At 57.7% G+C, this 18,656-nt stretch overlaps 6 protein-coding genes across 6 annotated transcripts; 4 read left to right on the top strand and 2 right to left on the bottom strand.

The window, feature by feature from the left end:
- Nucleotides 1-1,177: 1,177 nt before the first annotated feature.
- BROUX77_006156 (uncharacterized protein) lies at nt 1,178-5,398 on the top strand (the record flags this gene model as incomplete). Its single annotated transcript, XM_073751110.1, has 2 exons — nt 1,178-2,963; nt 3,045-5,398. The coding sequence occupies 2 exons, from the start codon at nt 1,178-1,180 to the stop codon at nt 5,396-5,398; spliced, it is 4,140 nt and encodes a 1,379-aa protein (XP_073603225.1).
- A 1,169-nt stretch (nt 5,399-6,567) lies between these two features.
- On the top strand, nt 6,568-8,209 carry BROUX77_006155 (uncharacterized protein; the record flags this gene model as incomplete). Its single annotated transcript, XM_073751108.1, has 2 exons — nt 6,568-7,303; nt 7,374-8,209. 2 exons carry the CDS (start codon nt 6,568-6,570, stop codon nt 8,207-8,209), a joined length of 1,572 nt encoding a protein of 523 aa, XP_073603224.1.
- A 675-nt stretch (nt 8,210-8,884) lies between these two features.
- BROUX77_006154 (uncharacterized protein) lies at nt 8,885-10,263 on the top strand (the record flags this gene model as incomplete). The annotated part of the gene is made up of 4 exons (XM_073751107.1): nt 8,885-9,047; nt 9,128-9,234; nt 9,306-9,478; nt 9,543-10,263. The coding sequence occupies 4 exons, from the start codon at nt 8,885-8,887 to the stop codon at nt 10,261-10,263; spliced, it is 1,164 nt and encodes a 387-aa protein (XP_073603223.1).
- A 652-nt stretch (nt 10,264-10,915) lies between these two features.
- Nucleotides 10,916-12,025, top strand: BROUX77_006153 (uncharacterized protein; the record flags this gene model as incomplete). The annotated part of the gene is made up of 1 exon (XM_073751106.1): nt 10,916-12,025. One exon carries the CDS (start codon nt 10,916-10,918, stop codon nt 12,023-12,025), a length of 1,110 nt encoding a protein of 369 aa, XP_073603222.1.
- Nucleotides 12,026-12,455: 430 nt separating this feature from the next.
- BROUX77_006152 (uncharacterized protein) lies at nt 12,456-13,460 on the bottom strand (the record flags this gene model as incomplete). Its single annotated transcript, XM_073751105.1, has 1 exon — nt 12,456-13,460. One exon carries the CDS (start codon nt 13,458-13,460, stop codon nt 12,456-12,458), a length of 1,005 nt encoding a protein of 334 aa, XP_073603221.1.
- Nucleotides 13,461-13,731: 271 nt separating this feature from the next.
- Nucleotides 13,732-18,449, bottom strand: BROUX77_006151 (uncharacterized protein; the record flags this gene model as incomplete). Its single annotated transcript, XM_073751104.1, has 4 exons — nt 13,732-16,764; nt 16,857-17,294; nt 17,359-17,456; nt 17,534-18,449. The coding sequence occupies 4 exons, from the start codon at nt 18,447-18,449 to the stop codon at nt 13,732-13,734; spliced, it is 4,485 nt and encodes a 1,494-aa protein (XP_073603220.1).
- Nucleotides 18,450-18,656: the final 207 nt, after the last annotated feature.

Raw genomic sequence — 18,656 nt, 5'->3', positions numbered from 1 at the left:
TCTCGAATACTGTTAATACCCCCCTCTTGAGTTTCCTAGGTAGAAGAATGTATTGGGGCGAGGCAAGACGAGGTGAAGTAGAAGTAAATGGGTAATGCGAATATTGTCATGACACGGGGGCCAGGTGAAGATGAGACAAGGGAGTGTGTGCACTTCAGTCGTCGTGTAGTTGTAGATGGTGTAGCATCGTCAGGTCAGGGTCAGGGTCTGGTGGTGGTAAGGGTCTATCTACGCAAGAAGGTCCAGGAGAGGAGAGTCTGTAGAATGAAGGGCGGTCAAGAAGAGGGGAGAGCAGAGAGGGTGTTATCTTGGAGTTGTGGTTGCTCGTGGCAGGTGGCAGAACTCCCAGGCGGTCCCCCACTTGACAAAGCGGTCTCTTCGATTCAGTTCTTTTGCGAAATTTCTTGGAATTTCCCACCTGGCCAACTACTATCTCCCTCGCTTGTTCCGTTGTGACGGCGTGGAAAAAAAAAGAACAAAATCTACATTTTTTTTTTCTTTCTTTCTCTTTTCCCCGTCACCGCTCCCACCGTGCCCTATTTAGATTTTTTTTTTTCGCGTCTCCCTCCCCCTCCTCTCCCCGAAGGCTTCTTCCTTTCTTCACCTCCGTATCTCGGTCTCCTCCAGCGCTGCTTGCTCGCCTCTCCCCACCGCGTCGCCTTGTCGTGGTTGTTTTGCTGGCCGTCCACCCCCTGCTGCATATTTCTGGGTTCTGTGTTCCATGCTCCACGCTCCACGCTCCACGCTCCACGCTCCACGCTGCGCTCCCACCCTCGCTCGCTCTGCGCTACGTCTTGTGGTCTTGCTCTCGGCCCGCCCGTCCTTTGCTGGCCTTGCTTTCGTCCAGTCTCTGCCGCGGTTCCTTGGCTTTCTCAGCCTGTGCCTCCACTGACGTTCCCCCCCTTTATATGTCACTAGAGACGAAAAAAAATACCGTTGTATCCGCATACTTACAGAGGCCTCTGCCCGTTTCTCTGAGGGCCCTCTTAATTTTTTTTCCCTTTGGCTCGCATAAAAGGCCCCAACACACACGCTCTCTCTCACTCCGCCCCTAGACGCGTGACGGCTGATTATGGAGCACGTCCGTCGCCTGTTGACCAGAACGGCGCGGCCTTCTTCTCCCCTTTCAGAGTCTACCGCGTCCACATCCACATCCGCGTCTTCGTCCTTGTCCGCCATGTCGCTGCCGCCTCTTGCAACCGCCGCCTCTGCTGCTGCCGGCCCGACTGCTATTGAATCGCCACCCGCCAGCGTCTTGGCCGACGACCAGCCGCCTCTGCACCCGTTTAGCATCGACGCCGACAAGGCCCGCGACCTGCATCCCTCCACACCGCCCACCAGCCTGACAGACCCCCATTTCGACCGCCACTACAGCCACATGCACCTGGACCTGGACCTGGACACCGCCGCAGCCGTGGACACACGCCCGCCGTCACCCAACAATAATCGACGCGACGCCGGTCCCGTGTCCGCGCCTGCCGCCACAACTGCTACGACCCCCATATCCGCTCCGCCCGCCGCCATCGCTACCATCACGCCGCCGAGCGAGCCCATCGCGCTCGCCGCCGAGCCCTCGTCGCCGCTCGTGACGCCCGCTGCTCGTGACTCGGCTGCTCGGCCTGACGAGTCACAATGTGACACAGACATGCATCACGACACCGCCTCGACCGACTACACCACTGCTGCCACCACCCCCCTTTCGCCGTCCTCCTTACACTCCAAGACCGGCCGCCTGTCCCTCGGCCCGTCGACCAAGTCGCGCAAGAGTCGCCTGTCGGCCACAGCCCCCGTTATCGACCGCCCGCGTCGCGCCGCCCGTGCCTCGGCCGTATATAATCTGTGCAAGCTCAGTGGCACCGATGTCCATGGCAAGAGAGCCGCCAAGGGCGATGTTGTTAGTGGCCGCATCCGCCGCAAAAGCGCCGCCGCCAAGCTACCCACCAGCGAGTCTACTACAGCCTCCGTCTCCGACTTTGAATCGGCTCCAGATCCGTCGCTCGCTTCATCCAGTGTGCAGGCCCTAGAAGAGGCCGAAGATCCATTGCCGTCAGAATCTTTGCCCCCACCACCAAGGAGAGGAGTTAGAGTAGCGACTTCATCACAATCACGACATCAGCACCCTGGAGCTGCCGCTTCTGCTGCCCCCACGAAAAAGCCTGTCTCCATTCACCGCTCGACATGCGCCCCGTCGTCTACACCGCCCGTCTCTAGCGCTTCCATGGCAAGGCGCCGCCGGAGTGAGCCTGTCTCTGCTCTACAGAATAGACGAGCCGTCATCTCGGACCCCCTCCCACAGAACCCGGCGGCAAACACCACCAAGCTCACGCCAAAAGCCAATGGCCTGATGTCGCGGGAGCTTCGCCGACTACGCGATACCGACGAATTCGCTCACATTGACAACAGGCCCGTCGTACACACCGTCTGGAGCAACGGAAAAATGGTAGTCTTGCCGGCCAGATCCAGCGGCCGCACTGGCAAAAACACCAACTCCGCTACCCAAGCCCAACCCAATTGTAAAGCAGTATCACCTGCGGATACATTAGCTTCGTCCGCATCTACCAGCACTACTTCCAAACACGGCCTAGCCACTCGCACAAAAAAGCACGCCTCGCCTGCTGATGATCGCAGCGAAAAAGACAGGACAGAGGATGTCGAAAGCCTCCCACCCGTGCCCAAGAAGCGGCCCGTGAAGCGCTACATGGAACACGGACTTTATGCCGGCCAGCGGTTTTCCGTTAATGACATCACCCGGTCGCTGAGTGCCGAAGAACGTCGCGAGGTTTCTCGCCACAAAGAACTTGCTCCAAAGAGCTCCGACAAGGACAATCGTGTTCTCCCATCGCCTATTTTCAATGGTCTCCGGCTGCTGCTCAAAGGCCGCGATTTCAAGCTCCCATACGACGTCTTTAACCCTCTGCCACCGGGCCAGTCAAAACCGGGTGATTGGCGCAAGATGGCCAAGAGTAAGTCTGCCCCTCCAAGTTTTTGCACATTCTGCTTTTGCTCCGGCCCCTAGCTAAACCCTTCATTTTGTCACGTACTAGACCGTTTTATTGGCGACTCCCGAGACTATTGGAAAAACACACACGGAGAAGAATGGCAGTCCAAGTGCGTGTGCACAACCGACGATGCCTGTGGCGAGTCATGTCAGAACAGAATAATGCTCTATGAATGTGACGAGGAAAACTGCAACATTGGCAAGGAACACTGCACGAATCGCGCCTTTCAGAACCTGGCTGAGCGCAAGACTCAGGGCAACAAGTATTCCATGGGCGTTGAGGTCATCAAAACCGAGAATCGTGGCTATGGCGTACGCGCCAACCGGTGTTTCGATGCCAACCAAATCATTGTCGAGTATACCGGAGAGATCATTACCGAGGAAGAATGCCAGCGCCGCATGGAGGAAAAGTACAAGGATAACGAGTGCTTCTATCTCATGTCGTTTGACCAAAACATGATTCTCGATGCTACTACGGGTAGCATTGCCCGCTTTGTCAACCACTCGTGCAAGCCCAATTGCCGCATGGTCAAGTGGGTAGTTCATGGCCAGCCTCGCATGGCTCTCTTCGCCGGAGATGACCCCATCATGACAGGCGATGAGCTGACTTACGACTACAAGTTCGACCCCTTTTCCAGCAAAAACATGCAAAAGTGTCTCTGTGGCTCCGAAAACTGCCGCGGCTGGTTAACATCAAAGGAGGCACCGCAACAAAAGGAGGCCAAGAATCAAAAGGCAGCAGCCACCGCCGCAGCCGAAGATGCAAAACGGGCCTTGGCCAAGAAGTCGCGCAAAATCATCCTTGGCACTGCTGCTGCCAGAAAGGCAACGCTGGTGAGGGGCGTTGCTGTCAAGAGCAACGCACCCTTGGCCTCGTCCGGGCCCCGACGCAAAGTCGCTGCGCCAGTGAAACCGGTAGCCTCGGCGGCAATAAAGCGCAAGCGGGGAGTTGAAACTACCGACGATGAAATTAAGCCAGCGCCCAAGCGAACACGTGCCCAACCGAGCTCATCTTCGAAACGGCGGTCTAGGCGACACTTGGACTCGCCATCAACAGACTCAGACCCGCCGACGACAGCATCAACTGAGCCCGAATCAAAACGCCGTCGCGGTTCGACACGGTTGTCGTCTCGGACAGCTCCTAGCAAAAGTGCTGATGCGCCATCAAAGCCTGATGAGGGTCTCGTGGGCTCAAAGACTGTGCGCGTATCCGAGGCGGAGAAACCGGACACTATTAGCCCAGATGTTGACATGTCAGACAACGATTCGCTGTCCTCGCTCAGTGATGTTGATTTGTCCGATTTTGAAGAAATCGAGGCCCAGCTCTTATCCGACAAAGCCCAAAAGTCCGACGACGCCAGTGCATCTTCGGAACCCGAGCAAGTTGAAGTCGAAACGACGGAACCACCAGCCACGACGACCAGTGACCCTTATCTCGTTGATCACAGCGATAGCTACATTGTTCCCACAACACCGGTGCAGAGCAAACACAACAAACCCGGTCGGCCGCGCGGCTCCAAGAAGGCGGTCAAGAACGATCCCTCGTCCAAGGAAAAGCCGCGCAACGAAAAGGACATTGGAATGACGGCTTGTGCGACAGTCCGCAAGCGCGCGCCACAACGCTCCCGGATACGACGACTGCCCAACGGAGAGATTGCCGTCAACAAGAAGTGGAAGGTGGTGGCTCGCAATCCAAAGAGTCTTGCGGCTGAGGCCAAGGCGAACGAGGAGGCGTCCAAGCGTGCGGCCGAGGCTGCCAGCTCCCGTGTCCACAAGAAACGGCCACATCCTGTGGGTGGAGTTGGCGGCGTTGGTGTTGGCGGTGCTAGATCGCATATGCAGTGGCACAGCGCAAATCAAGAGTGGTTCAACGTGCACGAGGGCAAGACGCCCGAGGAGCCCAGCGAGACTCGCCGCACGTCTCTGGCAGAAGGAAGCGACTGGCTGCTCAATCGTAGCTGTGCTCTACCAGTCAAAGCCGTCGTCACCGCCGCATCATCGCCGCAGACGCCCTTCCCCAGCGTTAAGCTGGCAATGCTCAACCGACCACCGCCGCTCCTCTCGCCCGAAGTCCACGCCACAATGGGTCCCGCGGGCTCATCCCCGTCCATGTTTAATGCATCAACGCAGCGCCCGCGCCAGCAACCACGCGCGCCCTTTTTGCTCCACGAGCCCGTGTCCGTCTCCAAGGGCAGCATGCTTGTCGTCGGCGGCATGCCAGCCGGCCTGCTCGACTCGGCAGCATCGCCGGCTCCACCGCCGCCGCCGCCGGGCTTGGCCTCGGCGCCGCATGGCGTCAGCCCCGTCATGAGGCATGCGGGCCAGCGGCCGCCGCCGTTGTCGCAGGAGGCGCTGATGGTGCAGGCGTGTGAAGCGCGGAAGGCGCTCGGGTCGATCTAGGGGATTGGGCCGGGGGCGGAGCGGGGGGAGGGCGGAGGCGGAGGAGGAGTAGACGGGAAGAGAAGGCGTCTGTATTAGCTTTCTCTTTGGTTTTTGTTTTCTTAATTTCTTGTTTTTTTTTTCGCGGGAGCGAAGGTTGTGATGTGGAACATGTCACCATGGAGTGCAGAGACCGGGATATATTTCTTCTTTTCCCTTTTTTTCGGGACTATTACTTTACCAAGCCAGTGTTTATTTACTATTTTTGCGACGCATTCAAGAGTTGTTTTGTGCGAGGTCGTGGCGGTTGAGTCGACTTTGTGGTCTTGGAGACCAAGGAACATTAAGCAGCGGCCTAGCTCCGTAAGACGACTAAGAAGAAAGAAAGAGACGGTCGGATCGCGCCCGGCTTACCTCAGTGCTTAGTCATGCAACCGGAGCGGAGTGGAGCGAGCAGGGCTTAAATGACGGGAAATGAGCGACGGCGACAAAGCGCATGCAGCAAGATTTGACCCCCTGTCGCATTTTGGCATTGCATTGCAGGCGAACTATGACCAGTTGCAGAGGCTCTTTTTTTTTTTTTTCTCTTTCTTTTTGATGTCTCTTATGCGCGCGCGAGTGAGACTCATGGTCTCTTTTTTTTTTTTTTTTTTTTTTTTTTTGCTTGTTTTGATTGCTGTGTTTGGTTGGACAAGAACCTTTTTTTTTCTGTTTCCTTCCTGCTCGCTCCTTTGTTCCTTCCCTTCTTTCCCACGCGGCCGTGCTTCCCTGGTCCAATCAGATTCATCCTGCAGGTTGGTCTGCTCTCTTTCTATTTCCATCTTGTGCCTGCCTTCTTTTCCATCTGACCTCTTTCCCGATTTTTTGTTGTTGTTGTTGTGCCGTTCCTGCTGTCCTGGCCTTTCTCCTTCTCCTTCCCCGTTCTGGCTGTCGGCGGGTTTGTGTGCGACGGCTGCTTATGTAATCAAGAACTAATTGCTAATCACTAATCACCAACCAACCCACGACTCCGAGCAGCCCTCAGGCTCAGCTGACTACGACGACGTCGACGACATCTACGCAGCCTCGTTTTTGGCCCTCAGCCTTGACGTGACCGGCGCATCCTCCTGGAATCCCTACAAGGCTGTGTCTCATCCCTCAGCTACCATTTGCTCTCCGCCCCCCTCGGACCCCCCTCGGCCGGCTGGTTCATGATTCTATCGACTGAATACAAGCTGCTGCAGAATGCCGATTACACAACCATGAAGACGAAGCCTGATCGTGACTCTCGCTCGCCCGGCGCGCCATGCCAAGTCAAGTGGCTGACGCGCATAGTGCCGCTTGTTATTGCTGGCCTGGTGGGCTTTGGCATCTACGCTGCGGCCGTCCACAACTGCGGTGAGTCTGGAGCGGAGACGCCCGTGTGCCGTGTCTCTCTTGTCCCGGCGTGTCTCGACTCAGAAGTCCGTGGCTTTGTGCTCAATGCTAACCCGCGCCCTACAGTCGACTACTTGATCCGCAAACGCCACAAGCATGCGCCCGCTGCCGTGCTACTCGCCCTGCTCTTCGTCTTCTTCCTGCTGGCCGCCGTCTGCTATCTGCGCACTTTGTACATTGTTAAGACTAACCCCGCGATTGTCCCGCTTCTTACCGACGCCACCGAGCCCGTGACGTCAGAGAAGACACGGCGCATGCGGCCCCGCAGCCAGCGCCAGGGCACCGCGCCTCGAGATGCCGGCGTGACGGAGCTTGAGCGCGCCAACGACGCCGAAGCATGGTTCTCGACGAGAAGGGTCTTTGTGTGCGAGAGCGACGGGCTCCCGCGCTGGTGCTCCGAGTGTCGCCAGCGCAAGCCCGACCGCGCGCACCACTCGTCGGATCTCGGCCGCTGTGTCTACAAGATGGACCATTTTTGTCCGTGGGTAGGCGGCGTGGTCTCGGAAACCTGTAAGTGCTCCATGAAATTCCCGGCTGCCCCGCGCTCTAGTTGTGTTGCTAACGCCTCTGCCCGCTGCAGCGTTCAAGTTCTTCACACAGTTCACCATCTACTGCTTTGCCTTTTGTGCCGTTGTGTTGGCGTGCAATGCATACGGCCTCGCTCTGCGTATGCAGCTGGGCGAAAGCGCCGATGGGGTTTCGGTCGCGTGTATTGTAGTGTCGGGCTTCTTTGGCATCTTTTGCTTCCTCATGTCCTGCACGTCTATACGCTACATCCTCATGAATCAGACTAACATTGACATGATGAAACGGGGCATGAGCGTTTACCTTGCTGTTTTGATGGATCCTATCCCGTCCCCAAGTCAGTTTCCGGCGACGGGAAGCCAGCCAAGCGCGCATCACGGCTTCTTCACCAAGACGTACCCGTTGGATGCCACCCGCGATCTTTATCCCGGCGCCGAGGGCCGCGCGGAGGCGCTGCCTGCCCCGCGAACCTTTGCTATTCTTCGTACCGAGCCCGGCGAGAATCCCTGGGATCTTGGCTGGAAGCGCAACTGGCAACAGGTCATGGGCACCGAGCTGCTGGAGTGGCTGCTGCCGCTGCACTTGCCGCCGTGCACGCGCCACGACGAACTCGATGCCGAGTATCCCGTCGGGGCCCTGGTTGAGCAGCTCAAGAAGCGGTATAGGGTGCCGGGTGCAAGTCCGAGCGCAAGCCAGAGTGCAAGCGCCCCGTCGACAGTGGCGTGGTCGGGGTCTCAAGCCCAGGGCAGCATTTACACCACGTCCTCGGCAACACCGTCTGTCAGTGCCGGCGTCGAAGGGTCCGTGGCCGAGCATGGTGGTGCCGTCTTGGTTGGTGGCGTGCCAAAAGGCGACCCCAGCCCGAGCCCAGGCTCGGCGGTCGCTGTTTAGGCGGGCGCTGCCTTGGGTCTTTTCTTGGTTCTTCTTCCCTTGTGAACGAGACTTGTTTTTTTTGCTGCACGTTTTGGCTTCCTCCTTAGATTCCCTTTTCTTTTTCTTGCTTGTCTTACTTTATCTCCTTTCGGCTCGCCCTCATTGTTTCTCCATGTCACCTGCATCACGCCCGTGCCCATCATGCTGGCGTGCTCCATACATAGCTATACCCTCTTTTGCCTTGCGCTTTTCTCCCTGCTGTTTTTTTTTCTTATCTAGGCTCACTCCGGCTTCTATGTGACCAGCCATCCGTTTTATAGTCATAATTAATCCTATTTGTTAATCTTGCGCTGAGACATTGCTGTTCTCTGCATACTGTCCAGATACTGCATGCACATGTGTGGCGCAGGCTGTGGCTGAGACTGCCCATTCCTCGTCTCTGGCTTGTGGCGCGCTCCACTCTTCCCGCCCGCTTGCGTCATACCGCCGCTGCCGCTGCGGAAAGGAACGAGCTGGCTGGGTTGGAAAAGCGGGGCCTCTCGGTGTGTTTTAAGCGGAGCTTGCTGGAAGCTCTTCCACGACAAAAATTGCCTTTGTCGCTGCGAGTCTCGAGAACCACCAAGCCAGCCTTGGCGTTTCCAGCTCTGAGATATATTCGCACAAGACTTCCTGCCGCATCGTTTCACAGCCGCCATGACGAGCGATCCTCTCTTCGACAAGGCCAAGCTGCGGCGTCAGCTCGACGTGACTGACGGCCACGGCCACCTTGACACGGACAAGATCAGGGCCAAGTTCGACACGTCCAACTTTGACCTCAACGCCTTTATCCGAGGCGGCCAGGTGGCGCTGGTGGGTGGTGAGTGTGTGCTGCGCTGTTGGCGCCTGAGTCGAGGGCCGTCTGTGCCGGAGCCGCTGCGTTGCTAACGTCCTCCCCAGCCAATCGGGCCATGCAGAACCCCGCCATCTTTAACAACCAGCATTACAGGCAGGCCGCGATTGCCGTGGCCGTCGGTGTGGCCATCCATGTTGCCGTTTTGATCCCGGTGCGATGACGTCTTCTCCCCGCTGCTGCGCCCGAGGCCGAGATCGCTAACGTAAATTGCTGCGCTCCTAGTCATATGCTATTCGAATCATGCTGTGGTTTGCGTCGTGGGTCGTCTCGTTGGACACGGTGCGCTGGGACGATGATGTCACCAAGGGCTTGGACTTTGTGCAGAAGTCGGTTCTGCAGGTCCCGTTTTTGGTCATGTCGTTGATGCGCTTTATAACCCCAACGCTGGACAATCTGTGAGCTTCCACCTGGTCTATACTCCCACTACATGCCGCACGCATGCTAACCTAAGCCCCAAAGCTTCATGGACTCTCTGCGATGGGTTGACACCACCTACGCCCGCATGCACCAGAACGACGACCCCGCCCATCTCCGCGCCATGTACTACCCGAACCTCAAGCAATATTCCACCCGCGACTCGCGCACGCACAGCACGCGCACCGCCGACTCCCTGGCGCAGACCCTCGCGCGCCACGCCCGCAAGGCATTCCTCAGCCTCGCTCTCTACGCCGCCACCTTCCTGCCCGTCGTCGGCCGCTTCGTGCTCCCGGCACTCAGCTTCCACACCTTCCGCAAGGCCGTCGGGCTCGGCCCGGCCGCTGCGCTGGGCGCGCTGGGCCTCGTGGCCCCGCGCGCCTGGGCCGTCGTCTTCCTGCAGACCTACTACGGCTCGCGCAGCCTAGTGCGCGAGCTGCTCGAGCCGTACTTTGCGCGCGTGCGCTTCGACGCGCGCCAGAAGCGCAAGTGGTTCCGCGCGCGCGAGGGCCTGCTCTTTGGCTTTGGCGTCGGCTTTTGGACGCTGGTGCGCGTGCCGCTGGTCGGCGTGCTGATGTACGGCATTGCGGAGGCGAGTGCCGCCTACCTCGTCACGAAAATCACGGATCCGCCGCCGCTCCCGCGCGGTCCCGAGGCTGAGGGCTTTGCCGAGAATCAAATAATTTGGCGCAATAAGCAAAAGTTTCTCAGTCTGCCCATGGGCAAGCTAGACGCCTTGCTGGAAAAGGAGAAGCCAGCTGAGTAGCCGCGGGGGGGGGGGGGGGGAGAGATCCGGAGGGTGTTATGTAAGCTATTATGTAAGCCTTGTTGGTAGTTCGTCTTTGGTCTTTGTCACAAGGCCGGCATAGGTCCAAAGCATGTAGGATCAGATCAGACTGTTAATCAAGTTATCCGACTCTGAGTCCTGGCCTCTCCCTCCCCGTCCGTCCGCCTTCTGCGCCCCGGTTCTGCCCCACCGCCTGGTCCCGCCGGAGTCCGGCCGGCAAGCGGGAGCCGAGTTTCTGATGCGGTTATCTTCGGACTTTGTGCTCGCTAGCCGGAATAACTATGGGGCTGGATCAGTGGAAGGAGCTTTACAAAAGAGGAAAGAGGGGCGAGGGGCGAAGGATAAGGATGGCAAGTGGAAAAAAAAAAAAAAAAGAAAACAAGGGGAAAAAAAAAGGCGACAGGGTAGTTGCCTTGTCTGTGTAAAGGCGGTTGCAAATGCGTCGCTGTCTGGTTGGCTGGGAGGAGATGATAAAATGGATTAATAAAAGGCAGAAGGGCCGGCTTCCGATAACTACAACATCGGTCTTATTCTGTATCAAGATTCTGTTTTTTTTTTGTTCCATTTGACTCTCTGTATTTTTTTGCTGCCCTCGTTCCAGAGTCTTCTCCCCGCTCGTCTCTCCGCCGCAATGGACCTCCCCATAATCGACCTTGACCTCTTCCGCGCCCACGCGCCAGACTCGCCCGCCGTCCAGGCCGAGTGCCTCAAGGCCGCCTCGGCCCTGATAACCTACGGAGCGCTGATTGTGCACGACTCGCGCGTCTCGGGCGCCGACAACGCCGCCTTCCTCGACCTCATGGAAGACTACTTCGCTCTGCCGCCCGCCGCGCTCGAGCGCGACACCCGCCCCGCCCTCGCATACCAAGTCGGCGTCACGCTCGCCCACACCGAGCGCCCCAAGTGCGCCGTGCACGCCCCCTGCCTCGACGTCATCGCGCGCCTGCAGCCGTCCGAGCGTCCGCTAGACGTCGCCAGCCACCATCCGGACCCCAAGTGCCGCTTCTTCTGGCGCATGGGCGATGCGCCGCCGCCCGACGCGCCGACCGCCTTCCCTGTGCTGAACCTCGCCAACGTGCGCCCGCAGCACCCGGCCGTGGCCGACCGCTGGGAGCCGGCCATGCAGCGCTGGGGCGCGGCCATGCATACGGCCGTCGAGGGCGTGGCGCAGATGGCTGCGCGCGGGCTCGGGCTGCCGCCGGACGCCTTCACGCGCCGCGCGCGCTACGGCCCGCACCTGCTGGCGCCGACGGCGTCGGACCTGGCGGCGCACGGGGCACTCGACACGGTGCTGGCCGGCTTCCACACGGACCTCAACTTCCTGACGATCCACGGCCGCTCGCGCTTCCCGGGGCTGAATATCTGGGCGCGCAACTCGGGCCGCCGCATCGCCGTTGCCATCCCGCCCGGCAACCACCTGCTCGTGCAGGCTGGCAAGCAGATGGAGCATTTGACTGGCGGCCTGGTGCAGGCCGGCTTCCACGAGGTGGCTGTGACGCCGGCAACGCAGGCGGCGGTGGCGCGGCGGCGCCAAGAGGCCCCGAACCGGCCGCTGATTCGCATCTCGTCGACTTTTTTCTACCACCTCGGCAGCGATGTTGATCTCACGCCACTGCCCGAATGCGCCGCAAGAGCGCGTGAAATGTGCAAAGACGGCGCGGCAGAGCTGCCGGAATACAAGCCCATGAGGGTCGGCGATCTGGTCCAGGAGGAGCTGAGAGATATTGCGCTTATGACGTAGGCTGGATGGAAAGGCAGGTAGTTGCCTGTTGGGCCAGACGTGAAATGACTGAAACGAGACTTTGTTGAATATCAAACTACAAAATAGCAATTACCAAAATCCTAGAAATCCGGCGTATCGTATCGTGCAACTACCCAAGCGAGTCATTTGGCGTAACACCACATTCCCTGTGCAACTATAATCGACACGAAACATACGTGAGAAGCCTTGCGGCTGTCGTACATTATGAGACCATCCACATTATGCTTTCGACACTATCATGAAACACAGCCTACTTTCACCACCGACCAATCGAAACAACCTCCAGTAACGTGAGTACGGGCTCGTGTAGTCCCGCGTGAAACAAGCATGAAGCAAGTGTTTGATACGTCTAACAAGATACCCAACCAAAAGCAACGCCTGTCCACAACGCACGTCCTCCACCAGGCACTCACAGACTCCCGGCCCGCCCCCCGCCCAACTCCACCATCACCCACTCGTACACAGCCCACTGCACGGCATTCACCACAAACGCACGCACGCTACACACGCCCAGACCGCGGAAAAACGCCCGCCAGCCGCCCTGCGCATACGCCTCCCTCGCCGCACGCACGGCGCCGACCTCGGGATTCCGCCGCCCCCGCCGCCGCGCGCCGCCCAGCAACCGCGCCGTCTCCCCCCTGCCGCCACCAGCAGCAGCCGCCGCAAACAGCGCCGGATGCGCCTGCACTCGCGTCTTGACCACGTCGAGCGGGAAGATGCTCGCCCATGTGACCACGCCCGCGACGCCGCCGCAGAGCAGCGTGCGCGCAGCGCTCGTGCCCGCGGCGGCCGGCGAGTCAGGCGCGGACAGCACGGCGCTGCGCGCCATGCACCGCTGGCCCAGCTCGTACGCCCAGAAATAGAAGCCGTAGCCCACCGCGTCGCGCAGGGCCGTCACGCCGCCGCCGGCGTAGAGCCCACGCAGGCCTGCGACGCGGAAGACGTCGCGCAGCACGCCGAAGCTCGTAGACGGCGCCGACAGCGGGGAGAGCTGCACGCGGCACTTGATGAGTTCAGTTGGCGTGCTGACGAACCATGTGGCGAGGCCGCCGAGGGCGCCGGCGATCCAGGTTGTGTACAGGTTTGGCCAAGACGCGGCGGAATGCGGATCGGTAGGCCGCGCGAGAAACGGGTGCATGCTGGCGAGTGCGCTTTCGCTGCGGTTGTAAGCCACAAAGAGCAGGGCGTTCAGCGCCCCGTAGCCCAGGATAGGAGCAGCAGTCCCGGTTGCAAGATTGCGCAGGGCATGTCGGTGGGTTGACACAGGCCCGCCGCTGGGTAGGGACCCAGAGACAGGCTCTGGTGCAGATGACCTCCCTGCAGTCTGTCTCCGCACCTTCAAGATGTCCAGTGGGTTCCCAATCACAATGCCCACGGCGCCAGAGATGTAGCCTGCCCAAAAGTCTGCAGACATGGCACAAGGTGAAACGAAGGTATCGTAATGAGGTCTAGTTATCGTGGCGACCGTCACTACTGTACAGTTGAACTTGTCAGTTTCGCTGCTATTATGGTAGCTATCGGTCGTCTCTATTCCTTTCAACCAGACTTGCCACTCGATGGAGGACGGTCGTTCTCCACACATCTAAATCACCTCAACTCTCTCGACATCCATTCCTTAGCTCCCAGAACAAGGGGGGCAAGCTATGAACGCTTTCGTCACAGTAACCCTAACAGACCCTATCTCTCTATATCTCTGACAGGCGTTGTGTCACAACCTCCGGGTCCGGCTCGTCCCCACCGATAAACGTCCACTCCTCGGCCTCGGCCTCCTCAGTTGGCTCAACACCATTCTTACCCGTCTTGCTCTGAATGAGGCCACGCGCATATTCCATATCGCGGTAGAGACTCTGAATAGCCGACGCCACACCGTTCTCAGCACGAATGCTCTCGCCAAGCTTGCGTGCCTTGCGGATCATGCGCTCGCTGTGTGTGGCAGTCCACAGCGCACGTCCAAACGAGTTGGATCCCCATTTCTTCAGGCAGATGCCGACTCCAATGTCTTGCACACGTGATCCGAAAAAGAACTGGTCTCCGAAAAAGGGCCGGATGATGGTTGGGATGCCAGCGCGCAATGAAGCGCCCGTCGTGCCAGAGCCACCGTGATGAGCTGCAGCATCCATCTGCGCAAAGAGCCAATCATGTGGCGCCGACTTGATGACAAAGATCTCGCTGGGGATTTCCGGTTCAGGCGTTACAGCAGCCGTCTTGCCGCTGTTTGCCTGAGTGCTGGTCTTTCGTTCCGACCAGCCTTTGGAGAGGATGCAACGTACATCAGCGTTGAGTACAGCGTCAATCACCTCTTGTGTCATCTTTCCCGGGTCGTTGACGAGGATACTGCCAAAGCCCACGTATACGAGCTTCTTTTTGTCGGCACGAGCCTTGTCGATAAAAGCTTGTAGATCAGCCGGTGGCTGCCAACTTTCGCCCGCGCCCTCATTCAGAAACCAGTAACCCGAGACACGGATCCAATCGCTATAATCTAGCGGGGGTGCCACTACGCTAGGCGAGAAATTGTACAAGAATGGCACCTTGTTGGGCTGCAGCTTTTCCAACGTTGTGCTTGGTAGTTTGAGCACAGTATTGCGCCAGCGGTTGACCTGGTGCGCAATGGCCTTCCAGAAGAGATTGTCAAACATGACGTATGTCATATAGTTGTAGGCGCCACCCATCTTGTGCTCCGGCACGGCAAATGCGTGCGGGTATGCCCGGGTCCGCGTCCACGGCATAGTAAAGGCCCGGAAGTATGGGATTCCCAGCGCCTCGGCAATGTGAATGCCGGCCATGGCACTAGGCGACTCAATCAGCACGTCGGAGTCTTGACACCCCTTCCATGCTGTCAGGAAAAGATCATCCAACCAGCCGCGGAACATACTCGTAGCCTCGCGCAGGAACGTCCATGTGAACATGCCATTGTCGATACACAGCCGCATGAGCTCGGCCGGATCGCCAGAGATGGCCGCAAACTCGATGCCGTGGCTCTTCACCCAGTCGCCAAATTCAGCGTGTGTGACAATCTTGGGCTTATGACCTTCAGCCAGCAGGCCTTTGCAAAGTGCAATATACGGCTGAACATCGCCTCGCGAGCCAATTGTTAGACATGTAATGCGCAGGGAGGTCGCTGGCTTAAGGTTCGCTATAGATATGGGTGCCTTGGTTTCGTCAAACAACACTGGCGTCGAGTCGGTTAGATTTGCCGCCATACCTGTTGCTGCTGTCGTCTCCATGAGCTTTTCCTTGAGCAACCGCTCCGACTGTAGTGCATCGTGCTCGGCAAAGGCATTGCGTGCCAGCTCCTTTTCCTCATCATCGTCATCACTAGCGAAGCCCGATGACCGGAGTAGCCGTGATGCTTCCAAGCACCCCTCAACCATGTTGTGACAGTCATCACGGATCTCGGACTGGCTGAATTCAAAGAAGAGCTCCTCATGGCCACGGATCACCAGAACCAGGCCTGAGTAACCAAAGCGGAAGCCTTTTTCTTTGTCGGCCGTCTCAATATCTCTAAGTGGTAGAATAAGCTTGGTGCGGGTACCTGGGAGCAGACTGCGGAAGCAAAACATGCGGTCGCTGAGGTAGATCTTTCCGTACAGGGGCAGCACACGCATAATGTAACAAAAGTACGTGGCCTTGAGAGACTCGGTCTCGGGTAAGCCAAAGTGACTGCGGAAACGTTCATTGGATGTGCCAATCTTGTCACCATCAATCTCGTGCAAACCATAGGCTATATTGTCATCCTTGTCACGTCGCGCCGCTGAGGACTCGGAATGGTAGTGCTTGCGACCACCCTTCCACATGCCTGATACCTTTTCAACGTACCCCATGGACTCGGTGGCCAACAACGAGCTCATTTTACGACTTGTGCGGTTGAGATAGCCAGCCCAAGCTCCAGCTCGCTGTAGAGGTAGAGCGCCCATTTTGGCGATGCCTTGGAGAGTTTGAGGTTGACCGTCGCTTCCTTCCCCATTATGGGCGCTACGTGAATCAATGTTGACAGCGATTGGGCTTTCTTTGCGACCCGGGGTACTTGAGGCTGGCCCATCCTTTTGTTCAGGTAGGTCAGATTCCAAGGTGGGGGTCTTGGTTGTTTGGGGTGCTCTGAAGACTTCGCTGCCTCCATGCAAGATTTGGCTACCAGCAGCCGAGTGATCTTCCATAGATGAGATCATAGCCATGCTATAGTCATCGACTGAAACCGACTGCACGCAAGACTCGGCCACCGAGTCCTTCATGTCGGTGAAGCCTGACGCCGAGATGCCAGAGCTCAGCGACTTGTCGGAAACGCGCTGTCCACTAACTGAGCGTCGGGTTTGACTAAAACTTCGTCTACCTGGCGCATCGACAGTCGTTGTACTTTGGTGATCCATACTGCGGCGACCAAACGGACAGAAAGTATCGAAGCTGGGACGGTGTCCGTCGATACTGGCTCGGGGGCTAGGACTATGGGCAGCATGCGGTGACATGGGCGAGAGGGTGGCTCTAACACCCTCGGGAAGCTTGGGCGCCCGGATGCTCAAAGCAGTTGGTGGATGTGCTCGATGACCATCGTGCTCTGGAGTATGAGAACCCGAGATAGGGGCAGAGGCACCAGCTAAGGCTGCGGGAGACGACAAAGAGGATTTTTGCATCTTGCCCTTGTGCTTGTTACCCTGGGCCTTTTCGCAGAACAGCTTGAGCAAGGCCATAGCTTCTTGGCTGTTACTGAAGAAGGAGAAGAAGTACTAAATGGAGAATCAAGACATGTTAGCGTGGAAACTAGGAGAAATGGAGCTAGTATTTTGTTCTGGCAGCGTATTGTACTAGCTTCACGTACCTCATCTATGGCAAATGTATCGTCATTGTCAATCACGCGGATCTTGATTGTTTCGGCAAAGTCCAGCATTTGTGTGTCCTCAACATCGATGACATTTTCAATGGGTAGCGATATCTTGACGCTGTCACCATCGTTATGGGAGCGGAAAATCACGCGCTGCAGGCTCCGTACCCAGTCTCGCGCACTGGCTGGGCTGTCTGCCTTGAAGTGGTACGTTCGTTCATGTGTGACCAGGTTGAAGTGGGTGCCGTCTTTCTCCTTGTCAACAACCATGGCAGACATGCCGTAGCGCAGGTCAATCTGGCCAGTCTGGAAATAGAGATCGGTGGAGGCTTCATGGTAGGTGAGCTGGTCGCCCTTTAGACGAAAGTGATAGCGATTGTACTTCGGACTGCGACGACCGGCCTTGCCGAGGAAGCCGGCCTTGACGATTTTGTCCTACAAGGGCATGTTAGCGGAGAAATTAGGCGGTGGGGGGGCAGGGATGGTGTAGGGAGCTTACTGTCTTTTTGGGCAGATAGGCATAGAAGCAAATGTGCCGCGAGGTTATATACATGAAGCCCTGAAGCAAAACGCTTTGTAAGAGCCAGCACGGATATTCTAAAAAAAGAAAAAAAAAAACCAAAGTCAGTATGTAGGCATGTTCGGTCAATATGACGTCAGTAAACTTGACCCACCTCTGATAACATCCTCCGGCTCGTCAAACTCGAAAATAGCCTTTAGCTTTTGCGCTAGAGTCGATGTAGCGGCTGAAGTGGTGCCCTCCTGGATAGCAGTGGGTGGGAGTTTAAGAATTCCGGACGACGACGGCGACATGGCCATCTGATCTCTCATGATGCCTTCTAGGTCAAAGCTTGGCCGCGCAGCCATTTCAGCTTGGCCAACTATTATGCGGCTCATTACAGGGGCAAGCGCAGCATCGTTCGCATCGACATCAGCTTCGGGGGAGTTGTCTTCGTCGGACGGGCTGGAAAGGGGTGCTGGCACGGATGAATACGAGCGGGAGTGGGAGCGAGAGTGAGAGCGGGAGTGCGAATGCGAATGGGAGCGAGAGCCTTTGTCGTCGCCGGCTTTTGAAGAAGACTTGGACGAGCTCAGTTTTCTCAAGCGCGGCAGATTGGCGAACGACTTGAGCAGGCGACTCTCACTGATGCGGCGGCGGTGAGAGGCCAACTTGGATACATGGCTATCGCTTTCGCCTCGGGCTAGGGCAGCGCGGTGCTTGAGGGCAGCAGGCTTGGGCAAGCGTCGCTGGGCAATACGGCCATGGTTCTCATTATCAGACTCGGCATCGGCATCGGCGTGATCGTCGTCGTCGCTGCTGTGGTCTTGGAAGCGCTGGTTGAAGTCGACGTTGGATCCCGCAGCAGCAAGAAGGCCAAACAGCGACTGGTTCATGTTGACCATGCCTTTGTTGGCGGCGACGACATCCTCCTCATCCGAGGAGTCGGCCTCCTTGAGCTTTTCGGGCAGTTCGGGGATAGGAGACGGGCCCATGCTGTCGGGTCGTTTGCGGGGAAGGCTCTTGCGAGAAATGGAGGGAGGGGGGCTTAATGAGGGGGGTTTGTCGGATGGCGGCAGCGGGGAGGACATTGTTTGTAGACGAGGAAACGGTGGGTTGAGAGAGAAAAGAAATAAAGAAAGGAGAGGAGAGGATATCGGCACGTCAAGAGCGGACGAGGCGAAGTCAAGAAAAATATTAAGACCAGAAATGAGTAAAAATAGCAACACGAACTAGCTCGTGGGAATGCCTACGCAAAGATGGGATTCCGACCTGTAGTAGTCAACTGTGCGGCGTGA

This window comes from Berkeleyomyces rouxiae (assembly GCF_048999995.1).
Source record: "Berkeleyomyces rouxiae strain 22BRR77 chromosome Unknown BrBRR77_ptg000008l, whole genome shotgun sequence".
NCBI classification, from domain to species: Eukaryota; Fungi; Ascomycota; class Sordariomycetes; order Microascales; family Ceratocystidaceae; genus Berkeleyomyces; species Berkeleyomyces rouxiae.
This window is presented reverse-complemented; position numbering and strand designations above follow the sequence as displayed.